At 37.6% G+C, this 14,003-nt stretch overlaps 1 protein-coding gene across 5 annotated transcripts in view; it reads left to right on the top strand.

Annotated features, from left to right (window-relative positions):
- Window positions 1-14,003, top strand: part of ZFY (zinc finger protein Y-linked) — a 50,366-nt gene that overhangs the window by 12,763 nt on the left and 23,600 nt on the right. For all 5 annotated transcript variants that reach the window (XM_009445717.5, XM_054677199.2, XM_009445712.5 and 2 more), the window contains 1 exon segment: window positions 9,057-9,145. In XM_009445717.5, the coding sequence (XP_009443992.1) occupies window positions 9,085-9,145 (61 nt within the window). In that variant the 5' untranslated portion in view covers window positions 9,057-9,084.

The raw sequence follows: 14,003 nt of genomic DNA, 5'->3' as shown, positions 1-14,003 counted from the left end.
CCCGGGTTCAAGCGATTCTCCTGCCTCAGCCTCCTGAGTTGCCGGGATTACAGGCATGGGCCACAATGCCCAGCTAATTTTGTATTTTTAGTAGACATGGGGTTTCTCCATGTTGGTCATGCTGGTCTCGAACTCCTGACGTCAGGTGATCTGTCTGCCTTGGTCTCCCAAAGTGCTGGATTACAGAAGTGAGCCACCATGCCTGGCCATGAATATTTTTTTGTCATTTGATCTATTGAAAGTTTCTTTCATGGTGATATGTCTTTGGCTTTTCTTGAGTATGTTCTTGTTGCTTATACAGAATTTTTAATGTCCTAGAAATATGTTTATAAATAGGATATAAATATTTATAGTTTTATCTTATGACTTATAAAACATGTATAATTCTGTCAGTTTGCTTTTTTCTGATAAGGTTTTTACATTTTGCCATTTTTCCTTGCCAAATAGGAATTTGATTATATTTTTTAAGCAATTTTTTTGTTGATGCTTTTTGTCCGTATCTTTTGTTCCGTTTTGCTTGAGTTTATTATGCCTTTTTTTTTTTCAGTTTTCTGTGTGTGCATATGTAGGAGGCTTAGCACATTCGTATTTAATTTCACTTTTTACAGTATGTTCAATTAAAGCTGCTCCCCTGCCCTCCCCTCCCCTCTTTTGACTCAGCATTTCACTCTGTTGCCCAGGCTGGAGTGGAGTAGTACGATGTCGGCTTACTGCAACCTGTGCCTCCAGGTCCAAGCAATTCTTGTGCCTGAGCTTCCCAAGTAGTTGCATGCCATGACACCTGGCTAATTTTTTGTGTGTTTTTAGTAGAGATGAGGTTTAACCATATTGGCCAGGACCATGTTGGCCAGGCTGGTCTCAAACGCCTGACCTCAAGTGATCCTCCCACCTTAGCTTCCCAAAGTGCTGGGATTAGAGGCATGAGCCACTGCACCCAGCCTCTATAGATATTTTACTTGTTACCCCTGAATTATTTAAGTTTTTCCCTGTGTTTTCAAATTTATGTATTTATTTATTGGGCTGTATTGTTAGGTGCCTGTGTTTAGGACTATTGCATATTATGTCACTATTTTCTTTTTAACATTAAGACATGATGTATTTCAACAATGATGATGATTCTTATCTTAAAATGTGTTTTGGCTAATTTCTGGCTTTTTTGTTTATTAAAATGCCTTTTTAAAAAATCTTTTTCTACCTCTTATAAAAATTGTATAATTTTTTAAAAAACTAGAATATGTAATGGTTTTAATTTTAATCTCCTATTAACAAAGGCATGCAAGGAGGTTTTTTTTTTTTAAGAGATGGGATCTCACTATGTTGCCCAGGCTGGTCTTGAACTCCTGGGCTCAAGCAATCCAATCACCTTGGCCTCCCAAAGTGCTGGGATTATAGACATGAGCCACCCTGGCTGGCCACAAGGAGGATTTTAAACATAACCCATTGAGTGAGTATCATTTCCAGGTGTGTTTAATCTCTTATTTAGGAAATATTTTTAAATCTCTTTCCATTGTATTTTATGTTGTCTGTTTGCCAATATTTCATATGAGTTCCCATCTCTTCTGACTTTTTATTGTACTGAATGATTTTATCTCACCATCTTTTTAAACAACAGCTTATAAATAAATTGCTTCTACTTACGTCTTTTCAGTTATTTTGTTTTAATGTTAAACCCAGTTACTTGATTTCAGGCAGTAGAAAATCAGTGTGTTTATTTTCTATTTAAACTTCTACTTGAAGATAGGGTTTGGTGGCCAGGAAAAAAAGGGAAGTTTAAAATTTGCTTTATCTTGAAAAGATTGGTTGAGTGGAGTAGCAGATAAGAAAAAAAAAAAGATGAATTTTTGAGATAAATAGGATATATTAAATTAAAAATATTTGGGCCAGGCACAGTGGCTTTCTGCCTGTAATGCCAGCACTTTGGGAGGCTGAAACGGGTGGATCACCTGAGGTCAGGAGTTTGAAACCATCCTGGCCAAACATGCTGAAACCCCATCTCTACTAAAAAAAAAAAAATACAAAAAAAAAATTAGCTGGGCTTGGTGGCGGGCACCTGTAATCCCAGCTACTCAGGAGGCTGAGACGAGAATTGCTTGGAACCTGGAAAGTGGAGGTTGCAGTGAGCCAAGATTGCGCCTGCGCCAGTGCACTCCAGCCTGGGCAAAAAGAGTGAGACTCCGTCTCAAAAAAAAAAATTTTTGAGGAAAGCTAAATAGAAGTTAAAAGCATTACAGTGATATCAAAGAAATGTGTATAACATGCCATATTAATGTTTTCTGAGTATTTTGATATGGAAGAAAGTTGGACCATGGAAAATCAGGATAAAAGTTTTATAATATGGTGCAAAGTAGCTTGAGATTTTATTTCTATACATGAAATAAAAATTATGAATTTGTTTCATCTTTCAAAAATCAGATGTAATTGTAATCCTGTGTACTAATTATTTGAATGAACAGAATGAATTAAATGGTGGATTCTGTTTTGGCTGACAGAATTGTGTGATAGTACGGTAATGGTATTTTCATTGAAACGCACTGCATGATAATAAAGAAAATATATTCAAGGGCTTTGTCAGTTTTCTAAGAGCTGTTGCAGGTCTTGATATTCACATAATTCTCCTTTGGAAAAAAATAGCTTCCGAGCTTACAGTTGTGTTTTTCTTTCTACAGTTATAATTTCTTTCTACAGTTATAAAGGGAGATCTATGTTTAAGCCAATGGCCATGACTGTGATTGAACTTTTTTTTTTCACATTCACCAGTTTTTTATACATATATTGTAGGATTTACATTTTTCATCTTACAACATAATTGCTTTGTAATTACTTTGTATTGTCAGCATGTTGCTGTATTTACCATTCAGACTGATTAACAAAGACTGTGTTGAGTGGGAAGCAGTTACAGTTTATAAAGGGAGGAGTGCTTGCATTTTTTAGTTGAGTAATCTCCAGTTTTTCTTATTCACATATCTTGTTAAACTATTACTTATTTTTAAACATACAAGGTAGACATTTAAAGGATGAGATGTTACAATATATAAAAACAAAAGTTTTGATTTTTGTCTTTTTACATCCATTCCCTAAATGTGTGCAAGTACTACTTTAGAGACTAGTAACATGCTAAATATGTTCATTCTTAGGACTTTTGTTTTCCTCTGCAACCATAAAACTCTTGAGACTAAGATAATGAACATTCAGATAAAGTAGACTAAATGAAGATATTGTGAAACAACTGAAACTAGAGAATAAGGAATTAAAAGATTAAAAAATAAGTAGTTGAAATTTATATGAGGAATAAAATGGAATGAAGTCACAGATTATGATACAGAGTACTGAGACAAACAATAGACTTGGTGGTTTGACACCATAAATGAAAGATCTTCTTTTGCCATAGTGTGTCATTGAGCAGCCTTCTTAGCATTTTAAGCTTCAATTTCCTTAATTGGAAAATAGGGTTGGTCATATCTACTACTTATGGTGAGTTAAATAGATGGTTTATACAAAGGGCTTAACAGATTTTTGCATCTAACAAATTATGCCACCTTTTAAAAATGGGTGAAGTTAGAATAAATTAAAACAAACATGGATACAAGTTAAAAAGACTAACATTTGACTTTTATTTCTGACTTTATTAAAGAAGCCTATAGCAGGCTAACATCCAGTGCTTTGAAGTAAATGTAATGAAACAATCTTTCTCATATATTCATATATTAAATCTAAGAGGACCTAAATTAAAGAATAGATATGGAGTAGAAAAGTTAATATTTTAAAGATGCTATTTCTTTTCAGATTGATCAGTGTAGATTGATGCAGTTCCAATCAAAATCTGATGGGGTTGCTTAAAAAATTTAAATATATGATGGATAAGTAGAAGTATAACAGTAGATCACATAACATTATAAACACACATAACATCACATCAGTGAGATGAAACTTGATAGAGAGATGTATGAAATGCACAAGCAGACTTTCCAGAAAAAACACATTGGATACAAATGTTTGTTTGTTTTCAGTAAGGGGGTTAGTAGTTATTATTACTTTTTCTTTTTTTGAGACAGGGTATTAAAAAGCTTCATAGCTTACTGCAAGCTCAAACTCCTAGGCTCAAGCCATCCTCTCTCCTCATCCTTCTTAATGGCTGGGACTACAGGGGTGTGCCACCACACCCAACTAATTTTTTTTTTTAGTAGAGAAAGAGTTTCACTCTGTCGCCCAAGCTGGTATTGAACTCCTGGCCTCAAACAATCCTCTTGCCTTTGCTATTTCAAGTGTGAGCCACCATGCACAGTCACATTTTTTTTTCCTTTTTTTTGAGACAGTTTAGTTCTGTTGCCCAGGCTGGAGTACAGTGACAAGATTATGGCTCACTGCAGCCTCAACCTCCTGGGCTCAAGCAGTTCTCCCTCCTCAAACCCCAGATAACTGACTACAGGTACCCACTATCATGATTGGCTAATTTTTGTATTGTTTGTAAAGATGGGGTTTCACCATGTTGGCCAGGCTGGGTTTAAATTCCTGGGTTCAAGCATTCCACCTGCCTTAGCCTCCCAGAGTGCTAGGATTACTGGGGTGAGCCACGGCACCCAACCTGGCCAAAAAATTAAAGTCTGTGATGCTTATTAGTTTTTGGGAAATAGGCACTCTTACATTACTTGTGAAAGCTAATAAATTATTCAAGAGCCTTTATCGAGATTATTTTAGCAGTATTGCTGGCTGTGATGGCTTACATTTATAATCCCAGCACTTTGGAGGCAGAGACAGGCAGTTACCTTGAGGCCACGAGTGAAAGACCAGCTTGGTCAATCTACTGAGACCCTCATGTCTACAAAAAAAAAAAAAAAAAAAATTAGCCAGGCATGTTGGTAAGTGCCTGTAGTCTCAGCTACTCTGGAGACTGAGATGGGAGGATTGCTTGAGCCTGGGAGGTCGAGGTGGTAGTGAGTCATGGTCACACCACTGCACTCCATCCTGGGTGACAGAGCAAGACCCTGTCTCAAAAAAAAAACACACCAAAAAAACCCATATATATACACATACACACACAAACACACACTCATATATATGTTTGTAGAATGGTTTTCTACTTTACATTGCTTTATTTCTCCTTTTTTGGTTTACTAGCTATTAGTTGTTTTCTCATCTTCATACCACTGTAGCTAGGACTGAAGGCATGCACCACCACATCTGGCTAATTTTGCAGTTTTTTATAGAGACATTGTCTTGCTCTGTCACCCAGGCTGGAGTGCAGTGGTGTAATCATAGCTCACTGTCATGGCTACATGACCTCTCAGGCTCAAATGATCCTTCTTACCTCAGCTTCCCAAGTAGCTGGGACCACAGGTGCACCACGACGTCCAGCTAATTTTTAAATTTTTTTGTAGAGAAGGGATCCAACTATTTGCCTAGACTTGTCTAGAACTCCTGGACTCCAGTGATCCCCCTCCCGTGGTCTCTCAAAATGCTGGGATTACAGGATTAAGCCACCACACCTGGCCTAAATTATTTTTCAGAGTGGATCCTCTGGATCATTCTGCTTATTTGTCTTCCAATTCAGCTGATCTCTAAGCTTGGTTCTTACTACAAAGGCATGGGAAATTACTGTTAAATCATGGGAACTTATTTTTCACCTTATCAAAATTGTGATAATATTATTACCATTAAGAGCATGGTTTTGTTTTAGTTGTAGGAAGAAATTGGCAGTTGTAACCCAAGAAAGCTTACTAACGTAAAGGTGTGGTCATCTTTACAGTGAAGTGCAAAAGAACCTCTTGTGCCTCTGTCAGTTTTCGCTGTGATAAAATAGGACAATAATCAGTCAAATGTGTTGTTGAAGAATGATTGCTCACTATAGTGAAGATTGGATTGGTGGGCAGCCCTTATCATAGGCTCAAGTACATAGTAGGGATATGTATATGACGTAAAATTATACTTAACCCTCTTTCATTCAAGATTTAGAGTTTGTAGGTGTTGTGCTGAATAGAGTCCTAGAACGTAGCAGTTCGTGGTTGGTTTCTCACTTGTTTGAGCTCTTTTCTCTTTATTGCCTGTTTCAGAATGATTAAACCAGAATTTAGCTATCTGTGGCACAGATGTCTGGTTACATACATGAGACACTAGCACTATGTCCCTAGGTCACTGATAGTGACATTTTCCTGCATTTATAATTATTTGTAAATATTAGCAGTTATTGACCCTGCTAATGACAGTTGACTAGGTATAGCTCCACTTTTTCAAGACCTCACCTCCTAGAAAATTCTAGGATGTTGAGTGCCAGGGTAAAAACATAAAGATTGTTTGAAGAATGACATGCTGTCCAGCTAGGTTGCAAAGTTGAGTAATAACAGTAAATAAGTCATGTGGTAGCTTGGGTTAATAATGTGGAGGTCACTGAATATTGGAGACTGCTTCTTGGTAAGGGAGTGATCAAAGCAGTGCTTCAAGAAGATTCATCTGGCTACAGATTGTAGGAATGCCTTGTTAGTTGGCATTACAAGACCCCCTTCTTATAATAGGTTTCCTAGTCATTTGTTTTGGAAGTGTTACAAAGGCCATTTCAGAAGCTATTTTCATTTCTAGGGATCAGAAAATAGGAAGCTTAGAGTGATTGGTGATAATGGGAATACAAGCAGGGCAAACATGACAGAGAAATTGTGGAGAAGAAATTGACAAGATCTGAGAAACCAACTGTCAGGGAAGGAGGAAAAGGCCATAGTGATTGTGCCAGGAAAAATCTGGGTTTTAATTTTTGAAGATGTTCAGTAAACGGTCTGATGGAAATTTTAGGTCCTTCTCAGTGTGTGGATTTTTGGGGATCATCTTCATGTAAGTCGTCATTAAAAACTGTGGAAATAAATGAGAAAGTAGTAGAGAGGAAAGCTGAATGCGAAACCTTGGACAAGACTATAGGAGCCATCAGTTAAGAAGGTGAGAAGAGAACTAAGATATCATATAAACAAAGAGGTAGGAGGGAGTTTCAAAATTAAAGAAACTGATCATCTGTCAGACTCTAACAGACAGGCTAAGGAAGATGAATACCTGAAACAGGAAAATTACGCTACAAGTTGATCTGTTTTTTTTTTTTTTTTTGAGATGGAGTCTCGCTCTGTCGCCCAGGCTGGAGTGCAGTGGCATGATCTTGGCCCACTGTGAGCTCCGTCTCCCGGGTTCACACCATTCTCCTGCCTCAGCCTTCTGAGTAGCTGGGACTACAGATGCCCGTCACAATGCCCGGCTAATTTTTTGTATTTTTAGTAGAGACAGGGTTTCACTGTCTCTACTGTCAAGACACCAGATGGTCTTGATCTCCTGACCTTGTGATCCACCCGCCTCAGCCTCCTAAAGTCCTGGGATTACAGGCGTGAGCCACCATGCCCGGCCCACAAGTTGATCTTTTATTAGAACTAATGAAATTGCTGTTTTTAGGGAAATTGGAAGGTCACTTCAATAATCCAACAAATCACATTTATTCCATCATTCATTGCCTTAATTTCATGTGGTTTTCTTTAATTATGCAGAGAAGATTAGTTTGCATTTATAATTTTATAATTAGATTTTTTTAAGAGGGGAAAAATGAATGAAGCCAGAGATTGTTTGGGTAGAGGGAGCAGTGACATCTTATTTAGAGCAGGTGTCCTTTTTCTTTTTCTGTGGTTGACAAAATATTAGTATAGTCATCATGGCCTTTTTATTTGAAGCAGTTTGAATGTCATAAAACACACTTTCTTTAAATTGAGTAGATCTGTTTCAGAGAAACACTTTGGAAATCCGTTTGTTTCTCACTTGCATATTGCCTTATCATATAGTTTAATATTTGAAAATTGACACACATAAGTGACCATAACATGTGCTAAAAATACAGTAAGGGAGCTGGACATAGTGGCATGTGCCATTAGTCCTAGCTGCTTGGGAGGCTGAAGTAAGAGGATTACTTGAGCCTAGGAGTTGGAGGCTGCAGTGAGCTATGATCATGCCACTGCACTCCAGTCTGGGTGACAGGGTGAGACCCTGTCTCTGAGGGGAAAGAATGGGGAGGGCTTTTAAGCTACACAGAAATCTGAGGAGTGCTTATAATTATTAGGAATTTTGAGTTTTTTACCATTTTGCTAATTTACTGTAGAAAGACTGGAGACTATGTTAAATATAGAGATGTAATACAGTCTTGCAGCAAAAACCTACAGAATGTGTTAAAGTTGAGAGTTAATCATGGGTGCCAGACACAATAACATTCCTGTAATCCCAGTACTTTGTGAGGCTGAGGTGGGAGGATTGCTCAAGCTCAGGACTTTGACACCAGCCTGGGCAACATAGTTAGACCTTGTCTATACAAAAAGATGTTTTAAAAATTAGCCAGGTTTGGTGGCACATACTTGTAGTCCCAAGTAGTTGGGCTGAGGGGTGAGCATTGCTTGAGCCTGGGAAGTTGAGGCTGCAGTGAACTGTGCCACTTACAGTTTAGCCTGTATGACAAAGCCAGATGCCCTGTTTACAAAAAAAAAAAAAAAAAAAATCATGGGGGTTACTGATAGAAGGCAAGAGGGAGTCATCTAGTGTGTAAGAAATGTTCTGTTATCTTAACATAAATAATGCAAGTACCAGTTAACACTTATGTACTTAACATAAATAATGCAAATTCCAGTTAACACTTACGTAAAAATTTGTTATGCTAAATACTTAAGCATTGTGAATTTTATATAAGATGATAATTGAACTTTTTAAAACACCTAAAAAAGCCAGATATGGCGGCCTGTAGTCCCACCCACTCAGTAGGCTGAGGGAGGAAGAATTACTTGAGCCCTGGAATATTAAGCTAGTGTGAGGAACATAGCAAGACCCAGAATCTTTACAAAACAAAAAAAACAGAAACACTGTCAATCTGATTTGATCTACCTGCCCTTTCCTGTCTTGTTGCAGCCCATGTATCACTGGAAATCAATTTGTTCCCTTTAATTTTACATTGATAGCTTAGTAAAAAATTATTTGAGCATTTCAGAAATGTGAATATCATGACATTTTAATATGTGATATAAAAATTAATGTTTGGTATACTTTATTCCCTGGTTTAGGAGCTGTGACTAATGAGAATTAAAGGCCATGGATGAAGATGAATTTGAATTGCAGCCACAAGAGCCAAACTCATTTTTTGATGGAATAGGTATTACTATTTATTGGGTTGTTTCACTTCCCATCTGCCGGATTTTGAATTACATACCAAAATTGCAGAATCTGATGTTAATTCATATTTAAGTACTTAGGTCCATACTTAGGTCCTGTCAGAATCTCAGAGCCAACTCATAATCTTGTTAGTTAAGCCATCAATATCAAAATCTTACTGTTACCCTTCAGTTATTCCAGTTTTTCCAGTTATGCAACTAAAGCCTGCTAGTTCTCCCTTTGAAATGTTTTCTGTTTGTGCTAGTTTTCTATTTTTCTGTTGGTACATTTCAGCAAATTTACTAATCTAAAACAGGACAAATTTATCTCAGAGTTCTATAGGTCAGAAATGTGGCTCAACAGAGTTCTGCGTGTAGAATTATACAAGGTTAAAATTAAGATGTTGGCCAGGTGTGGTGGCTCACATCTGTAATCTCATTGCTTTGGAAGGCTCAATTGTGAGGATTGCTTGAGATCAGGAATTGGAGACCATCCTGGGTGGTGGACAACCCAATGGAAACCTGTGTCTACAGAAAAAAAAATTTTTTTTTTAATTAGCTGAGCATGGTGGTGCCTATCTCTAGTTCTAGCTGCTCTGGAGGCTGAGGTAGGAGGATTGTTTTACCAGAAGTTAAAGGCTGTGGTGAGCTATAATGGCACAGCTGTACCCCAGCCTGGGTAACAGAACAAGACAGTGTCTCAAAAAATTTAAAAAAAATAAAAAATAAAAAATAAATAAATAAATAAAATAAGCTATCTGCAGGACTGGAGGCTCTTGACTTCGAAGAATATCCAGACTTTTAGCCAAATTTAGTTTCTTTTTGTTGCACGATGGAGATACTGTTGTTCCCTACAGTTCATCATCCAGGGCCATTTTTTGCTTCCAGAGCCTGCCCACATTTCTTCTCATGCTTTGCAGGGTGGTTTCCTGAAGCAACAGTGAGTGGAGTCCATCTTATGTTTTTAGTCTTTCTGATCTTCCCCTCCATCACATCCGTCTTCTTGAATCTAGCCAGAAAACTATTCAGTTTAAGAGCTCACATGATTAGATTTGATGCACCAGGGTAATCCAAGATAATTGCCCAATTTTAAGTTCATAATCTTAATTATACCTGAAAAATTTCTTTGCCATATCATGTAACATATTTTCAAGATTTATAAGGATTAGTTTATGGACATCTTTGTGAAAGGACCATTCTCCCTGACACCATCTTCACCCCGGTTCTCAAATATGTCTCTGGCAAATGTAAAATAACATCCACCCTCTCTTAAAGTTCCCAGTCCAAAAAAAAAAAAAATCTTATCTGAAATTAATCAGCTCTGAAGTCCTAAGTATCATTTAAATCAGATGCTTATTCTCTGGGTATCAGTTATTAAGTGCAACTCCTGGGACATAATTCCTCTTTATCTGCTTCCCAAAGTACAGTGGTGGGACAGTTTGGGATATTCTGGTTCAAACAGGGTGACATGAAAGTAAGAGAAATTTGTCTAAAGAAATTTTGAAATGCAGCTGGACAAACTCCCATTAGGTTTCAAGACCTGAGAATAATCCTTTTTGGCCTGTGGCTCCGCCCTTTGAGTCTTTCGTGCCATTTTTTTCAAAGATAGCCGGTATTTGCAGCTGAATAGTTTTATTTCCTGCTTCCTGCCTCTGGAATTCTGTCAGTCCAACTGTCTTCATTATATTGATTCTGTGTCCCTTTCCGTTTAAGCTAGCAGTGCTTCTTTTGAAAAAAATTTTGCGTGTGTCATGGGGATTTATTGTATTAGGCAAGAGGCTAATATATTTTTTTTCTGAGATTGTCCCATGTCTGTTTTTGACTTCTGCTAAAATGGTTGAAGTCCAATATCCTTAGATTTCTTAGAAGTGTTGGGTATGTGTAAGTCACACTTTTACTTGCTTGAAAAAGACTTAATTCTCTGGCCTTTTGATCTTTCCCTTTCCTTTCCCTCCACTTCCTTTCCTTTTTCTTTTTACCTTACCTTACTTTACTTTACCTTACCTTACCTTTCCTTACCCCTTGCCTTTTCTTTTCCTTTCCTCTTTCTTTTTCTTTCACCTTGGCTTTTCCCTTTCTTTCCTTTTTCCTTAACTTTTACTTTTCTTGTTTAATGATCGGGTGCCTGAAGGAATCTTTTGTTTTTTCTGAGGGTTCATGGAATAGTTGAGAATCACATACTGTTTTTTTGTCTCTCTCTAAATCAGCGTTCCCCACCCTTTTGAGTACCAGGGACTGGTTTCATGGAAGACAATTTTTCCAGAGACCTGGGAGTAGTGGGGTTCGGGGGATAGTTACTAGATGAATCAAGTGCATTACATTTATTGTGCACTTCATTTGTATTACTATTATGTGTAATATATAATGAAACAATTATACAGTTCACCATAATTTAGAATCAGTGGGAGCCCTGAGCTTGTTTTCCTGAAACTATGCCATCCCATCTGGGGGTGATAGGAGACAGATCATCAGGCATTAGATTCTTATAAGGAACATGCATCCTAGATCCCTCACGTTTGCAGTTTACAGTACGGTTTGCATTCCTGTGAGAATGTAATGTTGCTTCTGACCTGACAGGAGGCGAGAGCTCAGGCAGTGATGCCGGTGATGGGAAGTGGCTGTAAATACAGATGAGGCTTTGCTCTGACAAGGAATCTCCTTAATTTAACCTCCCCTTTCACCCCCACCTCCGCCCACAGATGGACAGAAAACTTCTGATTTTGTCATGTTTCGCTATCTTTTTGTTTAATAAATCTTCCAACTATTCATTTTTCTCAGTGAATTTTACTCTAAGCAGTAAGTAGAAACAAGACCACTTGTCCAACACTTTGCTGAAATCTTCTGAGCTAAAGAGTTGATTTTTACAAGTTGTTTTTTCCACATAACCAAGGGAGACAATTTTGCTAAGTGGTCTGTCTTCAAGTTGTGCTTTCCACATAACCCAGGGAGACAATTTTGCTAAGTGGTCTGTCTTTTTATGTAACAAAGCTCTTCCTTCCTTCAGTTAGAAACTCACTTTTAAGCCCTTACAAGCAGTGTTACAAAACACTAGATTTCTACTAGCAGTCATACATGACTTAGGTATTCTCTGAGTCCATGTAGGATTTCTCTACCTTGATCCCTTCTCCCTCTGGATTCTCAGTGGCAGAGTTGTTACTGGTTTTTTGTTGTTGTTTTTGAGATAGGGTCTCACTGTGTCACCATGGCTGAAGGGCAGTGACATGATTATGGCTCCTCACTACAGCCTCAACCTTCTGGGCTCAAGTGATCCACCCGCCTCAGCCTCCTGAGTAGCTGGAACTACAGGCACACACCACCATGCCTGGGGAATTTTTTAAAATAGAGATGAGGTTTTGCTGTACTGCTCAGGCTGATCTCGAATTCCTGAGCTCAGGCCATCCTCCCACCTCAGCCTCCCAAAGTGTTGCGATTACAGGCATGAGCCACTGTGCCCAGCCTGTTATTTTTAACATTCATGTTTTTACTTATTGGTTTATTTAAGGAAATCTAGGCTTTTTTCCACTCAACAGAATCTAAGCTTTTCATTCTGTAAAAAAAAATTTTTTTTTCATTTTCCTAAGAGCTGGAATTTCTCTTTATTCTTGTAAGAAATTTTACAGCCTGCACCCATCCAACTGCAAAGCCACTTTACATTTTTAGGTATTTGTATAAGCAGCTCTCCACTTCTTGACACCAAAATCTGAAATTATTTCTGTTACTGCAATGAAAATTACCACAAACTCAGCAGTTCAAAACAAATTTATTGTCTCACAGTTTCTGTAGGTCAGAATTCTATCATGGTGCGGCTAGTTTCATAAGGTATTGCCAGAGGTTTGTTCCTTTCTGGTGAATCCAGTTTCATTGTTCTCTGGATGCATCCAATTTGAGGTTATTCAGGTCATTGGTTGAATGCAGTTCGTTGTAGCTATAGGACTGAAGTCCCCATTTATGTGCTGGTTGTGAGCTAACAGGCTAGTCTTTGCTCCTTTTGGCAAAATCTGTGTTGTTTCTTATGCTTTCCATGGGCCACTGTAGGCAAGGCTAATTCGATCTCTCTCATACATAAAATCTTTCCAATTTATGATTCTGCTTCAACTTTCCAACTCCAGACACAAAAAGCCCTCTGCTTTTAAGTTTTATCTGAGCAGATTGGGCTTAACAAATTATTCTTAAAGTTCATGACCTTATTTTTACCTGCACTGCCCATGTGGTATATAAGTCATAACATAATATATTCATAAGTTTTAGTGATTAGAGAATAAACATCTTGGGGATTTGGTTGGTGGGGCATATGGTGGGGTGTAGATTGTCTGGGGTGCTGAGAGAAGTCTGCTTATGACACAGCTTTTTCTTCATGCTAGCTCCTAGGGCCATATAGGCCCTATTATCTCATTCTTAACTGATAATATTAAGACTCTTTTTTCACTCTTGGTTTCTTTCTTTCATCTACCCTAGTGGTAGAATATTCAATCCCGAAAAACATGTGGATCATACCTTTCTACTGCCCAGGAAATAAAGTATAAATCCCAGGTCCTCTGGAATTGATTCTGTTCTAACTTTTGTAACCCTTTCACATATTCACAAAAGGAGCCTCTATATCATGCAGATGCATCCTTACCTCATTTCCAAAACTGCAAAAAGAAAATTATACCTAAACAAGAGGGGGAAAAAAGTATTCTCAATTTCAGATTGGTCATGGTTCTAAATACATAATGCTATAATTAAACTAGATTTTATTTTTCTGTTTCATACTCTTTAAGTTAAAATTTTAATGATTGTATTAACTGAATTTTAAATGAACATTGCCATATATTAGCAATAGTAATTAACTTTACCAAGAAACGTAAGGAATTTTAAATA

Source organism: Pan troglodytes, chromosome Y (genome assembly GCF_028858775.2).
Source record: "Pan troglodytes isolate AG18354 chromosome Y, NHGRI_mPanTro3-v2.0_pri, whole genome shotgun sequence".
NCBI lineage: Eukaryota > Metazoa > Chordata > Mammalia > Primates > Hominidae > Pan > Pan troglodytes.
Note: the sequence above shows the minus strand (reverse complement) of the source record. Positions and strands in the feature narration are given on the sequence as shown.